This window comes from Eleutherodactylus coqui, chromosome 10 (assembly GCF_035609145.1).
Source record: "Eleutherodactylus coqui strain aEleCoq1 chromosome 10, aEleCoq1.hap1, whole genome shotgun sequence".
Taxonomy (NCBI): Eukaryota; Metazoa; Chordata; class Amphibia; order Anura; family Eleutherodactylidae; genus Eleutherodactylus; species Eleutherodactylus coqui.
Window position 1 is genome coordinate 64,933,509 of NC_089846.1, and position 24,285 is coordinate 64,957,793.

General features: G+C 42.5%; 1 protein-coding gene across 2 annotated transcripts in view; it reads left to right on the forward strand.

Annotated features, from left to right (window-relative positions):
- KCNK6 (potassium two pore domain channel subfamily K member 6) overlaps nucleotides 1-21,440 on the forward strand; it is a 39,726-nt gene extending 18,286 nt beyond the window's left edge. For both annotated transcript variants that reach the window (XM_066581175.1, XM_066581174.1), the window contains 2 exons: nucleotides 9,671-10,066; nucleotides 13,667-21,440. In XM_066581175.1, the coding sequence (XP_066437272.1) occupies nucleotides 9,671-10,066; nucleotides 13,667-13,890 (620 nt within the window). In that variant the 3' untranslated portion in view covers nucleotides 13,891-21,440. The remainder of the gene's footprint in view (nucleotides 1-9,670; nucleotides 10,067-13,666) is intronic.
- The last annotated feature ends 2,845 nt before the right edge of the window (nucleotides 21,441-24,285 follow it).

Below are 24,285 nucleotides of genomic sequence, written 5' to 3' on the forward strand. Positions count from 1 at the left end.
ATATATTGTGTAGTTGTTAGAGGGGTGAGCAGTGCCCTGCTCCCCTCTTAGATTACAGTGGCTCACTGTCACTCCGGAGATAAGTCCTGTCCACTGCCACTTCCAGCCACTCTGTGGAACTCTGGATGGAGCTCTAAATTAAGAAACAGACTGTACTATGAAAGTTGGCCAGAGAGGGTGCTTCAACATTGTTAATAAAGGTCAGTGGAGCAATTGGGCTATAGGTCAAAGGCCCCTCTTTTATTATAAGAATACACTATAAATGGCACATGATAAGTGGGTAACTAACAAAGAAAAAGTTTCCTTGCATTATCAGTGTAAGGGCTCATTCACACGGGTGTATTCAGTTTCAGTCTGTGAAATATGTAGCGTTTTCACGGACTGAAACTGTGCGAACTCCCTGCATATTTCTTTTGTTGTGCGTGTGTTCATTGCGTATTTTATGTTCATAAAAAAACGCAAGAAGGCGCCATTGATTTCATACGTAAATACTGTAATGGGCTATTTAGATCCTTAATATGGACCAAAACAGGATATGCTGCGATTTTCATGCGCATAACTACGCACGTGAAAAATGCATGTCTTAATACCCCAATGCAAATCAATGGGGTTTCAGTTCTCGGTATTACGTGCGTAAAAAATATGCTTGCGATACAGAGCGTAAATGTGAATGAGCCCTAAGTTCTAGTTGTGTCTTTATTGCTGGACTCTTTTATCAGGTGACGTGTCTGATCACACCCTGGACTAATATTTGTGAGCAGCTGATTCACAGCTGTGTGTTTGCCTTGCATGGGGAAGGTATCACTCAGGATATTATAGCATTGTGGCCTCCAGTCTGCTCATCCACCCGCTCGGTATTTTGTTTTTTTTTACAGCATTTTTCCTCGGAGATGATAGATATTGTGCCGGTACCTTAGGGCCCTTCTATCGGAACAATTATTGTTCAAATAATCACTCAATTAAAAATAAATGATAATTGTTCAGTGTAAACGTGCCAACGATTGAACGATCAACGATAATTTGTTTGCGTATCGTACATCATTCATAATATTGAGGCATAAAAATCGTGATATCGGCCTGTGAAACTTAGCCCAATATTGTGCTCAGCAACGTGCGATGTACATGTGGATGCAAGGCGTTTTTGTGTCAAAACTCTGCATTGCACCCGCATGCACATCGCACATTGTGCCATTTTCTGGCTCCACTGGACACAATGGGCGATGTGTCCTGAGGGAACACCCAAAGATAGGAACACCCAAAGATAGGACATGCCTCAATTTTTCACGCAATGCCGGAAAAAAAGAATTGCTCCTGTATATAATTATGTAAGATTTATGGATTAAGAACGCTCATCCTTCAAGTTTTGCTTGAAAACGAGTTGTTTGTTCCAGAGGAACAAACTTTTATGATGGGGCAATTCCAACCAATTTTTGTCTCATTGGAGGGAATCCCACCTGACCCTATAAAGACAGCTGGTTCATTTTCCTGACTCAAAATAACTTCATGCATGTAAGGCCGCTGGTGTCAAAATACACACTAAAATCCGCTGGTCTAAATGCAGATTTTGACATAGAATTGACAGCAGAATTCGGCCATTTTCAATTCTGCATCAGAATCTGCATGTTAGACATGTGGATCTTGGCAGAGTATTCCACAGCATCCTGTGCCTTTGGCCAATTACAGATGAGCATATTACAGCTGCAGAGGCTTCATTCACATGGACGCAACGATTTTCGGCCGGCCGTGTCATGGCCACAGAGTGGCCGAAAATCGTGTAAACAAGAGGCAGTCGTAACTTGGCAACTCCTGTTTTAACGCCCATTCAAAACTCCCACCCCTGTTGCCCCTCTTCCTGCCCCCTCTCCGCCCCTTGCCGGCTTACAACAAGAAGAGGGAGTGGGAGCTTAACAAAGCTAGTCCCCCCCCTTCTCCGCTCCAGCCTATGGGAGCTGTCGGCAAGGGGGAGGGGACGGGACTTTAGCACACTAGCTCCCGCCCTCTCCCATTGCAGACAGCCGGCAAGGGGAGGAGAGAAGGGGGAGGGAGTTTAGCAGACAAGGAGTCTATGACAGTGGCCGCCATATTCTGGCTGAAGATAGTTCCAGAACTACTTTTTTCTGGCTGACATAAAAACGTCAGGCCAGAATGCGCACCGTATGCGCTATCTTTGCCGGCCAACCATTTTTACGCATTGGGAATACGCCCATCTGAACTAATGCATTGGAAACCAATGCATCAGATAGGTAGCGTATATCGGCCGGCCATGAAAATGCGGCTGATATACGCTCGTGTGAAAGAGCTCGAATACAGACATATGTAGTGGCCTGATCTGCGAGGTTTAAAAATCTATGATATTAACAATTTGGGTCAGTAAACTCCACGGTCGGATCGACACACGTCCATATTACAGATGCAGAGATGCAGCTGCTTATATAGTTATTTTCAGCGTAGATTTCACACAATCTGCAAAAGATCCCCTGTAAATGGCCTTGATAGAGTATTCGGCTCAATTTGGATAATACTCAAAGGGTATTGTAGCCTTATCGATCAGGTATGTCTAATTTTGCTGAGCAGTGCTCTGTAGAGGGACTCCGGGTACAACACATGTGGTAGTTCGGAGTTCTTCTGAAAAAGAACTTCCCTGTTTTATTATAAATAGACAAATGAGAAATGACAATAACCAATCAGCATCTGACAACACCTGGTAACTATCCAATCACTGATTGACAACATCTACAGCATTTCTGTCAGCGAATCATTTTAAAGAATAATATATGATGCACGAATTTATTAATCTTATATCACCATATTTAGTTATGCCTTAACCCTTAGACTATACTTTGTTCAGCAGCTCAGACAGGTCATATATATTTCTGTCTTCAAACAGTTCCTCATTCTAATTGCTTCTACAAACTTCTGCAAAACTGCAATAACAAAAGGAACAATTGTAATTCCAAAACACTCTAAATCGATCTCTCTCAATTGGGATGTAAATGTCCAGCTGTATTTTAACTCTGTCGGTGTTTTTACCATTGCTATTTTGGGTGATTCCAAAAAGTTTGTCTATTCAGTAAACCAGTTGAACCAGCGGTACAGCAACGGGGAGGTTAGACAAATTTCCACAGTGACCATACATTGAACCTTGCATCGACTGGGGTTAAGTAGCCGAGGATCAACAAGGGTGCCCCTGATGGCTCAGCATCATAGCCAAAAATGCCTCACATCGGCCCAGAAAGGACATCAATGGACCTTGGACACATGGCAGAAAGTCAACTGGAGTGACGATTCCATTTCCTGCTGAACCACATTCCTTGAATGGTGAATGCTACAGGGACCTGTTGGCTAACTCTCTGCACCCATATCTTCGGGAAGTCTTCCCTGACCACACTGCCAACTTTCAACAGGATAACGTTCTATTTTATCGAGGTCAGATCCATGGGGAGAGGATGGAGGAACACGACAATGGATTCTCCACACTACATTGGCCCACAAACTCACTGGACTAACCTCTTTAAACATGTTTGGGATATGCTGGAAAGGGCTGTGAGACCTGCTCCCACTTATCCACAAAATATGCACCAACTGACGGAGCTGCTGCAGCGGACATATGCCAACTATGGAGTATGTTTGCCACCTTGTGGAATCTGTTCCACTACGTCTCAAAGGCGTGATCGCCCCAAAAGGTGGACCAACGCATTATTGAGTAGTTTTGCCTAATGCTGTGATCAATCAATATATAAGGCCAGTTTCACATCTATCGGAACCTGCGGCCATCACAGATCCGGCTCAAAACACACGGAAGAAAGAGTGCTGCATGCAGCGCTTCTTCCATCCAAAAGCCAGCACTTGGGCGGAAAGCAGACTGATCTCTTTATAATCAATGGGGTTTGTCCACTGCAGAGGTTCCCCTTTCCTGCTCCCCGAAATTGCATTGTACTGGCTTGAAACTCGCATGTACATACAAGTTTCATGCGAATACAATGCAATTCTTAACTCGTCCATAGCAAATAATGGGTGAGTTTTCTGTGATGGGCATTCTCCTTGTTCAATGGGTGATTGTTAGTATTGGTCGATCAGCTATTGATATTGACTCAAAGCTGCATGTGTGATTCCAGCCATGAATTGTGTTTGATACGCAGTTCTTGAGAAACCCAAGTTCTTGGTTAGGCTGCCCTGCTGTATACAGTACATATCACTAATACCGGTCTGTAATAATCCCCTTCATTACATAAATGCACAGCTGAAGGATCGTAATTAAACTCGGTGATATAATCTAATTCTGCGATTAACGTCTAATAGTATACAGTGACTGGGTCACAGCCGTTCATGTGCAGCCCTTTTGGACGACAGGAGATCTGGTAGGACAAGCCTCGCTCTGTTCACGGCTCCTGACTAATCTCATTTCTATTTTATAACTGTAAAGTAGTTCCGAACTGGATATTTGGCTAGTTGTGTTGAGCTGTGAGATTAGGAGGCTGATCACAGGGGTGTTTGAACTACGGTAGGACATGAAGGGGGGTTTGCACAAAACTGTAGGAGAACCATTCAGTATGTGTGAAGGCTGCGTTCAGGTGGGCATGTTGTACCTCTATTTCTCAGTCTATATTACAGACTTCTCGTCCAGAGCCCACCCATTGACCTTCCAAACCAAACTTACATCACCATAGATCCTTATGTGGATTCATAGGAGATTCAGGTGCAACCCCCCTGGTCTAAAGGTGACCTTATCATCCAATTAGCTGCTCAATACAGCGAAAATGTATTTACTAGTCACTGTTTCAGCTCACCTAAACATAGTCGTCGGTTGATTATCGTCTGGTGTAAACAAGTAATTGTTGTCTTTTAACAACTAGCTAGCAACTTTGCAGGGAGGTGCGCGCTTGTTTAGAACCATATGCTGATTGGCTCCCACTTTCAAACATTTTGCCTTCCCTCTTAACCTCATTGGTTTACAAAAACACTTAAATACGTGCGAATGATCCTCGACTGAACAGTCCCTGCTGGTTTTCGAAAAAACACTTGTTGCTACGGTCTCTGGCAAAGACTATCCACTGTGGCACATGGAGTCCCTATGGGTTTCTATTACAGTCCTATAGGTACGGATTCTAATTTACAATACTCTATAGCACATTATACAATAGAAAATGGCACAATTTTTCCAATGGATAATTCTGGAAGGGCCATTAAAAAAAAAAAAAAAAAACATTTCTGCCAGCTTATGGCAGGAGCCTATATTTCAGGTGTGTGCCTTCAATTTTAGTCTATGGACTTAGTATTACAGATTCATACAACACAAATCTGTAATATGACTATGTAGTCTTTCTGTCTTCAGGAGTATAAGGTAAAAGTTACCATAGGACATAAGGATTTGAAATCTGTTGGGACGCCACCATACATATTAGATAGGTAAAAATCGTTGGATTCGGCGGACCTTCATCTAATTAATATGGCCACTCTTATACCCCATTTACTCTGATAGACGATCACTCAAAATGACAGTTCGAGTGACAGTTTTGAGCGATCATCTTTGCATACTTTAATTAGCTGCTATAGAGCTATGGAGGCGCAGTGGGACACCGCCACTATCTCTCTGCGAACACTACAGCTGTTCTGCATGAACAAACAGCTATAGTGTTCTCTGTGCTTACAGTCCGTGCCCCGCTGCAAATTCACAGCAAGACACAGGCACAGAGAATCTTATCAGTGTAGCCGGCTGATAACCGCCTGCTCCGCTGATAACAGCTGATCGCTCAATTCTAGCAAGCTAGAATTCAGCGTTCAACGACTCGTGCACGAAAACTGCAGATGTCCCTGCTTTTAGACAGAATGAGAATCGCTTAAAAGATTCTTTTGAGCGAATTTTGAGTGATTCTTGTTGTGTCTAAATCAGCCTTTAGGCGCTTGGATTACTGTAGCAACTTCTATGAAGCCTGCAAAATTGTGAGTGCTGCATAATAAATGTTGTAACTTGGGTGCGGTACAAGATGAGTAACACAATGCGCTGAACTTTTGTATGTAGATTATAGTATGTTTATATGTAAAGTTTTAAATGGTGTTCACAGGTGACTCTATCCCGGGCCTATGCAGATGGTTATTTTATGGGTCTGTAATACAGTACTGAAACAATATCTCAGCGCACCTCCAGCTTTATACATTCATTCCATGTGACTCCATGAGAAAAATACTTATTGGCAATTATCACATGTCCTATTATGGAAATATTTGGTCAGAGCATATGGTGCCTTAGGCTGCATTCACACGAACGTATATCGGCTCGGTTTTCACGCCGAGCCGCTATACGTCGTCCTCATCTGCAGAGGGGGGAGGATGTAAGAGCCAGAAGCAGGAACAGAGCTCCCGCCCCCTCTCTGCCTCCTCTCCGTCCCTCTGCACTATTTGCAATGGGGAGAGGTGGGACAGGGGCCGGGCTAATTCTCAGAACTTAGCCCCACCCCCACCCTGCCTCCTTTCATTGCAAATAGTGCAGAGGGGCGGAGAGGAGGCAGAGAGGGGGCGGGAGCTCAGTTCCTGCTCCTGGCTCTTCCATCCTCCCCCCATCCCCTGCAGATGAGGACGACGTATATCGGCTCGGCGTGAAAACTGAGCCGATATATGCTCATGTGAATCCAGCCTTATGGACATGATCATACAGAGGCACAAATTACCTACGAGTCCATAATACATACTGTATTCCGCGGTGTATGATCTGTCTACGCCGCTTTGCTGTGTGTGTATTCACTTATAGTTTCTAAGACTTCCGAAGGCGTTGGCAGGTAACTTCTCTGTTTGCTCAGTCATCTGTAACTAGATTGCTGGCCATAAGCAGTCTTTTTGTTTCTACGTGCCACTTTTGTTTGATGCTTTGGACTATTATGTGCTAGGAGATAAAAATGCCTTCACAGTCGTTCAGCACTTTGTGGAAGGAAAGCGTATTGACCTTGATCTCTAATACAGTTTTATGGATGAATAGCCCAGAAATAGATCAGAAAAGCAATTTATTCATTATCAGAACATTTGTCCAATTACTACAGGATTCCAGTGTAGTCACATTGCTGCAGCGGTGGCTGACCAAAGGCCTAAACATACACTGGTGCTGTATACAAAAATGATTCCCTTTTGATTACTAACCATCGACATGCATGGCCTATCTCTAGGATAAGGGCGCTATTACACAAGCCTGGTAATGAACAGGAAAATGTGTGCACTATTGACAACTGCTAGTGCAACAAGTGGAATTGGGATCAGTTTGGGTTATCATGGTGACTATGTATTCTGACTTCCATCCGGCTATTACAATTTAGAATTATGGTGTTTGTAGTCCCTGTCCTTGGAGGGTGATGTGATGTAATTCATCCCTAATGGGAAGGAGTTCCATGAGACAAGTTAACAGTTAAGATAGTATAACTCATGTTTATTTGGGCTCATGTCCACAGGCGGATTTGATTTTCGGATGCAGAAGATCCGCAGATCAAGCCACCCATAGGGAAACCTGAAATAAGACATTCAGATTTGATTTGCGGACCTTTCGGTCCAGAAAAAAATCGCAGCATGCTCAATTATAGTGTGGATACCGCACAGACAGCATCCATTGAACTCAATGTAAGCTGTCCGATCCGCAGCCCGTCCGCAACTCAACTGCAGACGGGTCGCAGATTCTGCAGGAAAGCAGGAGTTTAAAAAAAAAAAAGACTCCACTGCGCATGCACAGCGGTGCGCCAGCTGGCTCTTCCGCAGTGAAAAAAGTGAAGACCCGGATGGGTAAGCAAAAGACCCGCAGTGTCCTTGGTCACGGGCAGGGTTGGATTCCGTCCGTGGACATGAGGCCTTATGCTAGGATACAAATACACATTTATAAAACAAAATGACAGAAACCACATTTTCATCATGTGATTACATCATCCTACAACTGACGCTCTATATAGTAGAAGTATATTTCCTACATGTACATGAAGCTACTGAAAAAGGAAATATAACACATGGTTTTTAACTTCTATAGAAACCCTTATCTGGATCAGAAACTATGCAAGGTCTGAGTGCCTTCTAGTCTTGGGTAACCCTTTAAATCAACATTTAACCACTTCCTTCCCAGGCCTAGCTACCGCAAAACCACTTACTATATTAATTGTAATAAGCTATTTAAATTGTTTTGGGTTTTTTTGCAAACAGATGAAAGTTTGTAAATTGGGCAAATAAACCTAAGTTGCAATGTGTGGACAATTTTGATTGCAGTAGTAATTAAAATGGATAATTGCAGTTGTTGTCTGTTTTCCTTGACGATTCCCTATGACTGACCTCCTTTGAGGACATGTAATACATTATAGTATCACATGTATTGTCTAGAGATGAGCGAGCATACTCGCTAAGGACAATTACTCGAGCAAGCATTGTTCTTAGCGAGTACCTGCCCGCTCGGAAGAAAAGGTTTGGGTGCCGGCGCGGGTGAGTGGTAAGTTGCGGGAGTGAGCAGGGGGGAGGCGGGGGGGAGAGAGGGAGAGAGAGATCTCCCCTCCGTTCCCCCCGCCGGCTCGAGCAATTGTCCTTAGCGAGTATGCTCGCTCATCTCTAGTATTGTCCCCTGTGTTGCTGCTCTCTAGCTCCACTGGCCAGACAAGACAATCCGGTTCCCAGAGCAAACAAGATGGTAATGAGTGCAGATTCAGGTCCAAATTTCCAACACACTGGTCAGTTTACTGAGAAACTCCGGAATATTTGTAAAAAAATTTTTTTTATCATATTCATAAAACACAGATTACAATGGTCACCAATATAAACGCTTACGGTGAAGGCTGCATGACAGTGGGATGCAACATCAATGCATTGAAGCCATTAACTAAAGATGGGTTGCAAGGAAATGCAACTCGGCTGTAATGCTTCAAAATATTACGGGTAGGAAAGCTGCAGTTTATGCCATCTATCACATGAGTAATGTCTCACTTCTGCACACAGTAAACTTTTACCGCTAAGAATCTATAGTCTTACCAAATGCTTACGTTTTGTACTCTGAAAGTTTCTATGAGGAAACTGATCATATGCCGAACCAAGGGCCCGCTGACAAGTGAAAAAACTGTGTAGAAAGTTAATTAATGGGTGTCCCATTAATTCTTTTCATTCCCAAAACCCTGTTAGACTGTTTATAGCTATTTTCAAAGTAATTTTCAGTGTTTCTAGCATAAATACACTTTTTATCATATTTTGCTTCCACATGTCCCCCCTGGTGCTGCTGTTAATCTGTGCTTCTAAGTGTGGTCTCGGGGCAGAATTGGTCTCCTTTCCCTCTAGCAGCTAACAATATAAACCCTTCTTACTTCCCCTATAGGAGTCTTTATCATGGCCAGCTTTAGCAATGTGTGACTCTTGCTTGTGGGGAAGGGGGGGGGGAGGCGCCAGGCAGATGTAGGCTTCCCCTTGGGTTTGCCTGGCCAGATGATCTTCTTCCTCTGAACATGGCATCATGTGGAGTTACATAAATGATCCTCTTCCTGGCTCTTTTCCAAACTCTGTTCCAAGACACCATTATCAACTATGGGAGCCTTCGACAACTCAAGCACTTTTGGGTGATTTAATAGACACATACTAAGAAGACAAAATATAATTCAGAAGGTGATGTAGGAAGGATGACTTCTCTGTATGTATATAGACTATTGATTAATCCATCCTTCGCTCTTTGTAGGTTATGGATATACCACTCCTCTCACAGACTCCGGGAAGGCGTTCTGTATCTTCTATGCTCTGGTTGGTGTTCCATTCACCATGCTGGTCCTCAGCGCAGCCGTCCAACGCCTTATGTCCACTTTTACCTACCAGCCAATCCACTACTTCCAACTTCACAGAGGCTTTGACCGCAAGAAGGTCACAATTGTTCATTTCGTGATCTTGACTTTGGCTGTGCTGATTTTCTTTCTTGTGGTGCCATCAGCCATATTTAGCTCCATAGAAAGTTCTTGGAGTTTTCTGGATGCATTTTACTTCTGCTTTATCTCACTTTGCACTATTGGACTTGGAGACTATGTCCCAGGAGAACAGGACAACCAGTGGCTCCGTCAGCTGTATAAAGTGTCTGTAGCCTGTAAGTATTGGGGTTGGGGAATACTGAAGATAACATTACCTCAGTTTTTCTGTTTTTACAGGTGAACTGTGCGATTTATTTTTATTTATTTATTTTTTTAATTTCACTGATCAACCAGAGCACTACATATCCTATTTCTAGCTTGTGTGGGGGTCAAAAATATATATAGACTAGCTCATATACCCGGCTTCGCCCAAGTTAATTTGGTACTGGTGTTTGATTCCTCTCAGTGTATAGGCAGATAGGAGAGAGATTTATCTCAGACTGTATGTGAAAATGCCACTACACAGAATGTGCCACCTCACACACGCTGCTCATAATACACAGATCAGATAGATTCCTCTCAGTGTATAGGCAGATAGGAGAGAGATTTATCTCAGACTGTATGTGAAAATGTCACTCCCCCAGAATGTGCCACCTCACACACGCTGCTCATAACACACAGATCAGATAGATTCCTCTCAGTGTATAGGCAGATAGGAGAGAGATTTATCTCAGACTGTATGTGAAAATGCCACTACACAGAATGTGCCACCTCTCACACGCTGCTCATAATACACAGATCAGATAGATTCCTCTCAGTGTATAGGCAGATAGGAGAGAGATATATCTCAGACTGTATGTGAAAATGTCACCCCCCCCCCCCCCCCCCCGCAGAATGTGCGACCTCACACACAGATCAGATAGATTCCTCTCAGTGTATAGGCAGATAGGAGAGAGATTTATCTCAGACTGTATGTGAAAATGTCACCCCCCAGAATGTGCCACCTCACACATGCTGCTCATAATACACAGATCAGATAGATTCCTCTCAGTGTATAAGCAGATAGGAGAGAGATTTATCTCAGACTGTATGTGAAAATGCCACTACACAGAATGTGCCACCTCTCACACGCTGCTCATACCACACAGATCAGATAGATTCCTTTCAGTGTATAGGCAGATAGGAGAGAGATTTATCTCAGACTGTATGTGAAAATGTCACCCCCCCCAGAATGTGCCACCTCACACACGCTGCTCATAACACACAGATCAGATAGATTCCTCTCAGTGTATAGGCAGATAGGAGAGAGATTTATCTCAGACTGTATGTGAAAATGCCACTACACAGAATGTCCACCTCTCACACGCTGCTCATAACACACAGATCAGATAGATTCCTCTCAGTGTATAGGCAGATAGGAGAGAGATTTATCTCAAACTGTATGTGAAAATGTCACCCCACAGAATGTGGCACCTCACACTCTCCTCATTTTTACCCTGAAAGGTAACACCCCTTTTTATTCAAATTTCCTACCCAGACTAAAGGTTGCAGCCCCTTGTTATACTTAAAGGCATACTCCATCCCAGCAGTCCATGTCCACTTCCTTTTATACTTTACAGCCTTTCAATACATACGACAGTCAGTTTTATTCCTGTCAGTATATACTCATATTTCTAAATGCATTTTGTTATGCTGAGAAGATAACTGTCTCATATATTATGGGGTACAGATATGTTATTAGTTACATAACATAGGAATGGTCATGCCAAATTTCAAGTTTGTGCAGTACAGATGTGTGTTATTAGTTACATTACATAATCAAGTTGCAACCCTTTAAATTTCCAATATTTAGTACGCAAAGAATGGTCATGGCAAATTTCACATTTGTGCAGTAAAAATTTGTGTAATTATTTGTTGCATCAGGAAGTGAGAGAATTAGATTCCGTACGTAAAATTTGGACACTAATTCTTTTGCGCTAGAATTGAATAATCGAGTTGGGACCCATTAGCTTTTCCTATTTATGACATAATCAATGCTCATGCCAAATTTCATATTTCTATGACATCGGGAAGTGAGAGAATTAGTGGCGAGTCAGTCAGTGAGTCAGTCAGTGAGTCAGTCAGTGAGGGCTTTCGTCTTTATATATATAGATTGACCTGATTTGGCAATCAGTCATATGATGTAAACTTAAAGCTCTCTATATACTCCACTACCAGCACATGGTCACATAAAAGGGGTTTTGCAAATTAGGTAAAAAATGAAAGGGCAGGAAACTGCTTAAAGAAACAACAAACTAAGGGCTTATTCACATGGACAATTTTAACGTCTGTTAAAATGGATCAAAGTTCTGTCTGAGTTTGAAACTAACAGAACTTTAAAAGAACTCATATCCATTAAAGTTGGCACACATTTCTGGTATAATTTATGCCAGTTTCTGTTGTAAATTATACCTAAATCTGTCAGTATGGGAGGCCATGCTCCCTCTCAATAAGCCCCACCCACTTGACTCTGCAAACTTGATAGGCCCAGCACAAAAAAGAGAAATGTCACAATTTTTTATGAAAATACACTCTTGCGGAAATATTTGAGCCTTTTTTTTACTCCAAAAAATGCCATAAGAAGGCTTATGACTGTGCCCCAATGTATGTATGCACATGGGGAATGATTTTCATTGACTGATGGTCCATGTAAAAATGTTTTAGCATGTCTTATTCTTGTGCGATTTGCGAACCAAAATCGGCCAGCCATGTCAATGGGTGTATTAAAAAAACAAAATGCGCTCACACAGCATGCATGTGCACTCCATTTTTAAACACACTTCAATGGCAGTTTTAAATTACATAAATTGGGCCATTTTCTGTCTTTTGTTGGCACGTGTGAAAAATGGATGACAGTGTGATGACACTCGCACATTAAAAACACTATGGCCACTCTCACACAGGCATTATTTACCGCAGTATAAGGGTCCCATTAATTTCAATGGGGCCTCGCAAACATGCATTCGGTTATGGCACTGGATGGCGCTTTCCAGCGCCACAATTCTCGAGCTCTGTCTGCTCTATTTTTTAGTGTTTAGCGCACCTCATCATCACCCATCACAATGATGGGGTGCGCTAAAACACACTGTTAGTCGCAGAACGAAAACAAAAGTAAAATTGCGGCAAAGTGCAGTTTGAAAGGTCCAGCAAGTTTTTACTGGGGCAACATCAGCAACTGCCTAAAATAATCCAACTCAGGCAATTGATGTGCACTGAAGGGTGCCCATAAAGGCCGCAGCGGATTCTGTCCCTGTCCCCAACCGGCGTCTGTGCATACCTGTTTAAATCTGTATTGCGGATGGACCTGGTGGCTCACGATTGGACATGCGCAGTACAGATTTTTTTTTCAAATCACTGGTTTTCCTGTGCCATTGCTAGATGATGACGCGGGTACCTGCGACCTATCCCACAGGTCGGACGGCTTCCATTGACTTTAATGAAAGCCATCTGTGCGGAATCCGCAAGAAAATAGAACATGCTGTGATTTAATTTCCGCAAGCAGAAATTGCAGTTGCTGTCCGCTCACGTGAGCAGACATGCGAATGTTCTATTTTTTGAATGATTGCGGAACACCACGGATCGTTCATACATGTGATGATCGTGGATTCCACATTTCAAATCCGGTCACGTGTGACCGGCCTTACACAACTTATACTTGCTCATTTGTGTTTTCCTTTTATGTCTACTAGTGCAAGCTACATCTTGTTCCATGATTTACCTTTTTGATGGATAAAACCCTGTCCTTGTTTGTCCATTCACCACAAAATATGTCTTATCTAATGTTTTGTCTTCCACAGTCTACCTCTTACTTGGTCTTATGGCCATGCTGCTCATCCTCCAGACATTCCACAAAGCTGCAGATCTCCATGGACTCACTGATCTCTTCTACCTCCCTCACCTCCATGACCAGGAAGACCAGGAGCCCATTCTGGAGACTTCAGACTCCACTCTGAGTGAGAGAGAACCTAAAAGACCACTCACTACAGGGACCCAACCCAGCTATTCATCAATCAACCGATAGCCCAAATCCATGTTGTTATGAAGCAGTAAAATATCTCGTGTACCACATAACGTCCATCGAAACTCTTTCATGCAAGGAGATTGGGTGACCACAAGTCATTATCTTATAATAGGTTTACATTACGAACATAGAGTGAATACGTGGATTACAGAGAATCCGGAAAGGCTTCAGACCCTTTCATTTTCTTACATTTGTTATGTTGTAACCTTGTGCAAATGAAAGAAAAAAATCAAGTTTCCCCCCATCATTCTGCACTCAATACCCCATAACGACAAAAGGCAAGCAGAATGTTAGAAATCTTAGTAATTTTTTATTTCTTTTTAATGAAAAACAATTTGCATTGACATAAATATTCACACCCTGTACTCAGTACTTAGTTGAAGCACCTTTGGCAGTGATTACAGCCTCCAGTCTTCTTGGATATGATACTGCAAGGTTTGCACACCTTGATTTGGAGATTTTCTGCCATCCTCTGCCGACCCCTCAAGCTCTGTCAGGTTGGTTGGGGGTTGTCTGTGGAGCTATTTTCAGGTCTCCAGGAATGATCGATTCGATTCAAGTCAGGGCTGTGGCTGGGCCACTCAAAGACATTTACAGAGTTGTCTCTAAGCCACCCCCACAGCATGATGCTGCCTCCACCATGCTTCACTGTAGGGATGGTATTGGGCAGGTGATAAACAGTGTTTGGTTTCCTTCAGACATAATGCATAGAATTGAGGCCAAAAAGTTCAATTTTGGTTTCATAAGACCAGAGAATCTTGCTTCTCACAATCAGAGACTCCTTTCAGTGCTTTTTTGGCAAACTCCAGGTGGGATTTCATTTTTTTTTTATTGAGGAGAGGCTTCTTTCTGGCCACTCTGCCATACATCTCAGATTGGTGGAGTGCTGCAGTTATGATTGACCTTCTGAATGTTTCTCCCATCTGCACACAGCATCTTTGGAGCTCAGCCATTAGTGACTATTGGGTTCTTTGGCACTTCTTTTACCAAGGCCTTTCACCCCCCACCCCCCGAATACTTAGTTTGGTGGGTCGGCAGCTCTAAGAAAAGTCCTGGTTGTTCCAGACTTCTCCCATTAAATAAATATGGAGGCCGCTGTGCTCTTGGGGACTTTCAGTGCTGCAGAAATTTTTGTAGCCTTCTCCGATCTGTGCCTCTACACAATCCTGTCTCTGAGCTCTACAGGCAGCTCTTTCTTCCTCTTGGCTTGGTTTTGGCTCTGATATGCATTGTGAGCTGTGAGTCCTTATATAGACAGAGGTGTGTCTTATAAAAAGATGTCCAATCATCTGAATTTACCACAGGTGACTCCAATGAAGCCGTAGAAACATCTCAAAAATGATCAAGAGAAACGTGAGGTCCCCAGTGCTAAATTTCAAGTGTCATACCATAGGGTCAATGCAAAATGCTTGTACATTTTTGAAAGATCAAAAACTAAGATTTTTAACATTCTGTTTTCACTTATTATTTCACTTATGATTATGGGGTATTAAGTGAAGAATGATGAGGGTAAACTTGATTTTTTTTTAAAATGGGCCACTGCAGCAAAAACACATTTTTACATCCCTGCCCCACTCACCTGATTGCCTGCCACATTTTGGAGGTCCCCTCTGTGTATTTCTGCCATGTCTTTGCTGTGCAGCCTCCTGTGTGATGCTTATCAGGCACCATCTTGAGAATGAGATTTTGTACTTTCAGTTTCACATCAATCCCATGATGCATCGACACAGTATTCGATAAGATTATACCACTCTACCTGTTGGGGGTACAGTTTATCATTACCTTCTGTATTCGACTATACAAGCTAGAGACTATAAGTATACAGACAGGGGGATGAGCGACGATCTCCTCTATTACAACTGTATGACAGGAGCTATGTGATCATCATCGGTAACTTTGATAGGAGTTTCTGCGCCCCCCTTGTAAGCAGTTTCTTTGGTCACTGCATGTAACTGCATCACATAACCTGAGAATCTGACTAGAAAATAAATACATAACCCCAAGCAGATCTGAGCTGGTCAAAAATGAGATCACAGGACCATTTGAGGAAAAAGAAAGCAGGAGTTTCAGAGAGAGGGGAATAACTAACCAAGGCAACACTAGCTGACTTATATATACTGAGGGGAGAGCTGCATAATGAATGAATTAAAAGAAAAAATCGCTGGAGTGACCCTTTAATTTGCACAAGGCCACAACATGGCAAAATGTAAAAAAATTGAAAAGATCTGAAAACTTTCTGGACCCACTGTATATCTCCTACTGGAGTGATCTGAACTTGATGTACAATATGTGCCTTATTTCTAAGTGTTTTTTTATAACCTCTTTGTATGTTATTCTATGTTTACACTGCCCTAGTATTTTCAATATGTCATTTTACTCCAATATTCTATTTTTTATGCTCCTGGTGTGAAGTAAAAAAGAGACAGATGGCTGAATATATATGCCATTCTCAACAATCTGGTAGGATGTAAGTTGGAAAACAAATCTATGGACCTTTGCTACAACCCGTCCAAATTCTCAAATTTTCCATGGAACAGTCTTAAGTCCTCATGCACATGGCCATATTATGGCGTTTTACAACCACAGTGATATTAATACATCACTAATTGTAATTTGTGGGCCCATCCTGCATATCCCTGTATTTCCCATTTCATACAGAGGAATATGTAGGTCTCTTCTCGGTTTCACATGGAATCCATGCTCTATTAAAAGTTGAGTTATGAGGCTCTTTACTAGAAGGAAGGGGCGACTACCTCCTTAACACGATACCATGGTGTATACAGCTCTGCCGTGCAGAAACAAAGGGACACAATGTGCCACTGTACATTCCTAATTCTAAGACCTTGGAAGAGTAAGGATCCAAAATAGGGGTTTTGTCCAGTCAAAAAGAAGATATTCTTGGCGGATCAGGGTGTGTATTTAGGGCAGATTAGGAATTAGGTTCAGCTTCTTTGTTATGGGCATTAACTCACTCCATATATCTCCTTTTTAAAACTGTTTTTATGTGTTAGTTTCAGACAACATTTAGGCTAGGGTGACATGGCATCATGTGTCACATGACATAAAGTCGCAAAAAGTTGCACAATGACAAAATTGATTTGAGTTGCCATAGCGTGACTGTTTCAGAACTATATTTTTGCAGTGAAACAACAGCCGAATCACAGATGGATCACAGGCAAGCTGCAGTTGCAGGTGACGTAGATGTCCATGATGGAAAAGTTGCATACAACTTGTGACCTGTGACCAATATCCAACCAATTTGGATTTTCTGCAGTTGTCGTGCTGTAGTCGCATTAGGTTCCAACGTGACACAATTGACAATTATTAGATGTGATATCACAGTGCGACACTGAGATCTATGTGTTCCATGATACATGTCACCTTAGGCGAATGCAGAATAAGGAGAGTTATAGTAGAAAGATACATTGGTATTTACACAATTGGGGAATTTTAAAGGAAGTCTGTCATAATTTCACCCTATAAATCAATCCTAACCATAGGTGGGCAATGTGAAATCAAGTACAAGCAAACCGTCAAAATGTTACCATGCCTCCAAAATTGGCATTGTACCCCCTCACCCATGACAACAACTCTGGAGAGGACCTCCCATCCGTCTAGGTTTCCTATCCAGAGATGGGATATCCTAAGAATGCCGTCCATACTGGGATTTCACCTTGGGGCATTGGATCCTCTGTAGTAGTAGTTGAAAAGGAGGCTTTCTGGCAGTATAAGTTTCCTTGGGGAGCAGTTGCAAATCTGGCACAGATGCCTACTCCAATGGGCTCTGCTGGTCTCACCATGTGTTGGCACTCCAACTGAGCTGAATGCCATTGAGGAAAACTATGTGGGGGTGTTCTTGGGACTGGTGGCAGCTCTCTCCCCTCCTTCCTCCTAAACCATGACCCTTGCCTAATGATTGACATCTCTAGCTCCCATCTTAAAGGAATGTGGCATAGCTTACTGCTCCTAGTGCCTTTACGGGGTTGGAGGGCATGATCTCTATATATGCCCCTGCCTTCTTCATTCCTTCAGTGGAGTTCAACAAAATGCCCTATAATACCCTGTTTCCCTGAAAATAAGACATACCCTGAAAATAAGACATAGCCTGATTTTCCAGAATTTTTGAGGATGCAAAATGATTTTTCAGGCTTTTTGAGGATGCTTGAAATATAAGCCCTACTCCAAAATTAAGCCCTGCTAACAGTTAACTTAAAAAGGCAATTTAAATAGTGTCCAGACAGCTATACATGTAAAAAAGTTAAACCTTTTTGAACAAAAATTAATATTAGACACTATCTTATTTTCGGGGAAACACGGTAGAAGCTGCTTTGGCCAAAAATATGACTAATTACCACCTTCTTTTTTAATGAAACCAGTGAAAAGGGAACATAGTTTTTGTAGCTTTTTAACTTGTATGCAGTGAACTTTGTTATCAGAATGTTTAGGGTAGGTTATTATGTTCTAATTACGGTAACTATGCTTAATATTTGAGAATGATATGTACTAGAGTTTTGCACAATTTCTGAGAAATACTGTATACCATTTTGTGTCTTGGTTTCTTTATCATAAAGCAGATTGTAAATTTCTGAGGGAGGCCGCAGCTATTTGTTCTCCTGGAGAATTAAGGTGCGCTTAGACGGAATTATTGTTGTTCAAAATAAATCGCTAGATCATTCGAATTTGAACGATAATCGTTCAGTGTAAACACAGCCAACAATTGAATGATGAATGATAATTTGTTCGCTTATCGTACATCATTCATTTCAAGCAAGCATGAAAATCATTGTTGGCTAATCGTTCAGTTTAAATACCGATCTTTCCGTCGCTCTCATTCACTTATACAGTGAATGTGAATGATTTATCTGTATAAAAAGGCTGCACGAGGGAAGTCTGACATCGTTTGAGCGATAAATTATTCCGTCTAAAAGGGCCCATGCAGCAGGGAAAATTAATAAAAACTAGTGTAAAAAAGTAAATTGAAGACATTGTACATACTGTATCAACCAATCACAGTTCTGCTTTTTTAACCTGACTTACAAAAATGAGAGCTGGAATCTGATTGGGCAAAAGCATAACTTCCAATAATAATGGATCGCAAAGTATGGGGCACTCATGACACTGGATATGCCCCATAAATAACAACAAAGGCCCTATTTTTTGGGACGGTCCCAACTAAAAAAATTGAGAGTGGGAGATATGGATAACTGCACTGTTTTAATTTGCACTATGCTTCTGTATTTTTAAAGGTGTATGCTTATATTAAAGGGGTCATCTGATTTAGAGAACCCCTTATTAAGTACCCCATTAGGAAATTCTGAGTTAAAGGAGATCTGTCGCATTGTCTGACAAGTGGGATGGGCTGCATACTATTACAGCCGCGTCTGTGCTAACTCCATCATCATTTTTTGTTTTCTTGTATAGCCCCTGTTTAACTGCACATTATGCAACTCTAGTCTACTGTCAAGTGGGTGGTCTCCACCGCCTAGTGTTAATAACTGATGTCACATTTGACTTGACAGTAGACAGTGGAGACCATCTACTTGATGGTAAACTATTGTCATAATCAACATGTGATGGGAGCCATTGCGGCCAAACTGGGAAGGGGGCTACAAAATAGAAATGGTGAAGTCAACAGGAGTGCAGCTGTAGAAGTATGCAGTTTTCCCTACTAATGAGAAGACCGGATAGATTCTCGCTCTTTCATCAGCTGATCATTATCCTATTTATATGGGACAATGATCGAGTGAAGGAATTTTTGTTCCCAGTCATTGACCCATGTAAAGGGCCTTAAAGGGGTTGTCCCGCGCCGAAACGGGGTTTATTTTTTTTCAATAGCCCCCCCGTTCGGCGCGAGACAAACCCGATGCAGGGGTTTAAAAAAAAACAAAAACGGATAGTACTTACCCGAATCCCCGCGCTCCGGTGACTTCTTACTTACCTTGCGAAGATGGCCGCCGGGATCTTCACCCACGGTGGACCGCAGGTCTTCTCCCATGGTGCACCGTGGGCTCTGTGCGTTCCATTGCCGATTCCAGCCTCCTGATTGGCTGGAATCGGCACACGTGACGGGGCGGAGCTACGAGGAGCAGCTCTCCGGCACGAGTGGCCCCATTCAGAAGGGAGAAGACCGGACTGCGCAAGCGCGTCTAATCGGGCGATTAGACGCTGAAATTAGACGGCTCCATGGAGACGGGGACGCCAGCAACGGAACAGGTAAGTGAATAACTTCTGTATGGCTCATAATTAATGCACGATGTACATTACAAAGTGCATTAATATGGCCATACAGAAGTGCTGAACCCCACTTGCTTTCGCGGGACAACCCCTTTAAGTATGTGTCTGACCCAAGGTCTGACATTAACTTACACAGTAACCCGCTATAGGTAGCAGTAGAGAAACAGTTTTCTTCTTTCTGAAGGAAAGCTAATTTGCATATTGTTCCAAGGGATCATTGCTCTAAAGACTCACTACCGGCTTAGATCTGACTGGTTGGGATGGACATTGGGGTGTCATGTTCCTAAACTGTTTCTAAGAAAAGCAGGAAAGCAAACTGTATGGGTATTTTTACCTTTTGAATTATCTTACTTTCTGGCTTTCTTAAGAGAAATATCAATCAATGTATATACAGTGGCATAAAGAGGCTACTGGGTCTCTGGCGATAACAGAGTCAAATCCAAAGACCACAAGTCATAAAAAACATAAATCTATGTCTAGTGGCTGACATCTCTCATGGCTAGCAATTCGGGTAACTTTATTACTACTGCTTCCTATGGAGAATGGCAGACATGCACTCACTAGTATGCACGGTTGTAATGCTAGTGGGGCTATAGGAAGGAACTAATAAAGTGAATTTGTAGTACGCCAGTATTAATTGGAACTTGAGCCAAATGGACTCCAAAAACTTCTTCTGAATATGACTTCCTGGGCCTCAATGTTGTCTGATTGCATGGCCCTGTCCATCATTTTTCAACCCAATGAGCTGGGGTGGCCAGTGGCTTTTTGTCTGATTTCCCTAAGATACGTCCAGACCATGTATGTGACCATGTGGGTGGGAGTGGATAATGCTGGCCATGCCCATAAGTTGTTTCTACCATCCTTGCCCATTAACATGCATGCTTGACCTCTCTAATCATGAAAGTTTATTTCAGTGGGGAAAAGCTTATCTTCATGCAGCAGAAAAGAATTGGACATATCAAAATCTTAATGTCCAATCTGGAATTCCTGAAAGATCTCACCAACATTTATCCAATACGTATAGACAACTTAAAGGTGAAGCATCACTCTTCTGACCATTTTGCTGTATTGTACACAATTTGCTATTTTAATTATATGGACCAGAAGTGCTCAACAAGCTTCTTACTGGCACCATGTGTCAATATGCTGAATACATGTTAGGTTATGTAACACATTATGGACTGAAGCTGATCATCAGATATGATCTGTATCTGTTCATTAATTTATTGTACACTTTGTAAAGAGTATTTAAACATTACTTACTATCACTAATGTATATGCAGTATGTGTGTTAAATAAATACTAGTGAAAAGCTGCATACTGTAAGTTATTTCAACCGTACCTAACTTTTCAAATGGATTTTCAGAAAAAGCTGCTGTGTATGTTAACACTATTTCTGCCAATCATATGGCTGTATTTTTCCCCATTTCCCCATTCTGCAGGGTGTTCATCTGATTTTCAATAGTCTCAGAACTGATGGAAGAAGGCTGCTGTGCTGTGTTCTTTAGACTGTACACATTGAGCTGCAGATTCTGCTCTCTGTCAGTAATACACAGACATAACATCATTTTTTTTTAAAGGAACATTTATTGGGCATGTCATAGATCACAATACAGAACAAGGGAGAGAGTCATCTAGAATACTTCACAAAATTAAAACATTACAGTTTTCTCACTTCCTTCAGAGTTTATAATACACCCTTTTTCCTTTTTTTTTAAACAACTTTGACCATTATAAGAAAGGAGACTAGAACTCCCAACCTGGGGCATCGTTTCAAATAGAACAAACAACTATAAACTAAACCCACAGCTCCAGTACCAATATTGTGTATACATATTGTCCATGTGAGTCACAACAACAAATAGAGAAAAGACCTTCAGTTTTCCTAGAAAAGAGGAGTTAGATAACGTCCAGCGCAGTATTGGGGGTCAACCCACCAACCCCATATTTTGGTGAACTTGGCAGGGCATCCCCTAGCCATATATGTCAATTTATATAGAGGGGCTGTTTAACTCATGTAGCCAGGCAGCCCTAGTGTTTTTTTTCGGTACGTTTCCAATTAAGTAATATTACCTTTTTAGCATAGGAAAAAAGCTATTTGTATAGGGTGCATGCTGCCACATCAAACGGAATGTTTTCCACAAAGCCAAAGAGACAGACCTTAGGGTGTAGGATACATGGTGTTCCCAGATCTGTCTCCATGAACTCAAGTACATCCCTCATATAAGCTTGTAAAACATGACACACCCAGAACATATGCATAGTTGTGCCTGTATCCATCAAGCAACTTGGGCAGTCTGAACTAGGAGATAAGCCCATAGCATTTAGACGGCTAGGAGCATAATAGACATTATGTAGGAACTTGATTTGTATTAGCCAATCTCTAGTACTTATTAGGGGGGGCCCAGAGCCTGCCAAAAGGCTTCTCCGGTCATCGAGTCCATGTCCGGTATATCCACGCCCCATTTTTCAAGAGCCCTGTCTTTCAGTGAAACAAGGCTACATGTCAGCTGTCTATAGAAACAGGAGAGCGGCTTCAGGATATTAGCCATGTGTGCCAACTACTCCAGACGAGTCAAGACAAGGGGGATACTCAGGCCCTCAAATTGGGCTCTGAGGGCATGGCGAAGTTGGAAATTCCTAAAAAGGGAGCTACTACGGAGGCCAAAACATGTCTGCAATTGTAAAAAGGTACAGAAAACGCCACCTTCAACATCATCTGAGAGGGTAGTGACCCATGCCGTCTCCAGAAGACTAAGAAGACTAAGGTTGGGGTTACACCATAGAGGGGTATGAGGAGACCACTTGGCTGCCTCATCAGGTATCAAATGAAGGAGGGCTTTCCAGATTTTGAGAGTCACCCACATGGGCGCAGGTAGGGTACTTACACGCAAGGTCGGGCCCTTTAGTAATAAGCCTCTCAAACTTTGTTCTGAGCCCACCATTCTGCGCTCGAGTCCCACCACTGGGTTATAGTTGGTAGACGACAGCCAGCACCCCACACATACCAATTGACTAGCCAGGTAGTAACAGTAGAAATGGGGAAGGGTCAAACCCCCTCCATCCGTGGGCAGGCAGAGAGTTTCCATTTTGATTCTTGGGGTGGAGCTTCGCCATAATATGCGAAGGAGTATTTTATGGAGAGCTGTAAAGAATATTTAGGGATCAGGATAGGGGCGTTCTGAAATATATACAAAAATTTTGACCACCGACAGCCCAGTTTTATCCCAGTTAACGCTTACTCCGGAGTACTTTCTGTAAATGTTAGAAATTGAGAGTACTCAGGCTAAAGAGGATTCTGGGTCTTGCAGAAACAGAAGAGTATCATCCGCGTACAATGCCACCTGCTCTTCATGAGTTCTCCATTGGAACCCCGTGACTACCATTGATGCTCGAATCTTTTTATGCAAGCGGCTCAATCGCGATAGCTAAGAGGGCTGGGGACAGAGGACAGCCATGACGCATCCCTCTACCAAGGAAAAACTGCTTAGACATATGGGTGTTCGTCCGCAACCGTGCCCCCAGAAAATGATACAGCATATGTACCCACTTAATAAAGGTTGTCCCAAACCCAAAACGAGCCATAACTTCCCACAGATATCTTCACTCTAGAGAGTCAAAGGTCTTAGCATGATCAATAAAGACCAAAGTACGCTTCCCTCGGTTGGAGTGCGACAGCACGAGGTCTGTGAAAAGTCTTCTGACATTCATAGCTGTACTATTGCCTGGCACAAATCCTGACTGATCAGCGTGTATGATGCGACTAAGGGCCCCATTAAGACGCATTGCCAGAACGTTAGCCAGGATTTTAATATCGTTATTGAGTAGGGAGATAGGCCGGTACGAGCCACAGTCCCCTGGGTCTTTCCCAGGCTTGAGAATAAAGACTATTAAAGCTTCACGCATAGTTGGTGGCAGAACCCCCTCCCGAAGGATACAGTTGAATAACACAAGGAGTTTCAGGGATATAAATTCCACAGTGTTTTGTACCATTCTATGGGGAGCCCATTGGGACCTAGCATTTGCTGTTTGGGAAAGACTGAATACCCTCTACAATCTCCTCCTGCTCCAAGTCACCATCCAGCATTGTCACACTAGTCTGGGGTAATGTCAGGAAAGTAATAGTGTCAAGATGGGACTTCAAGGCTTCATCAGAGCAAA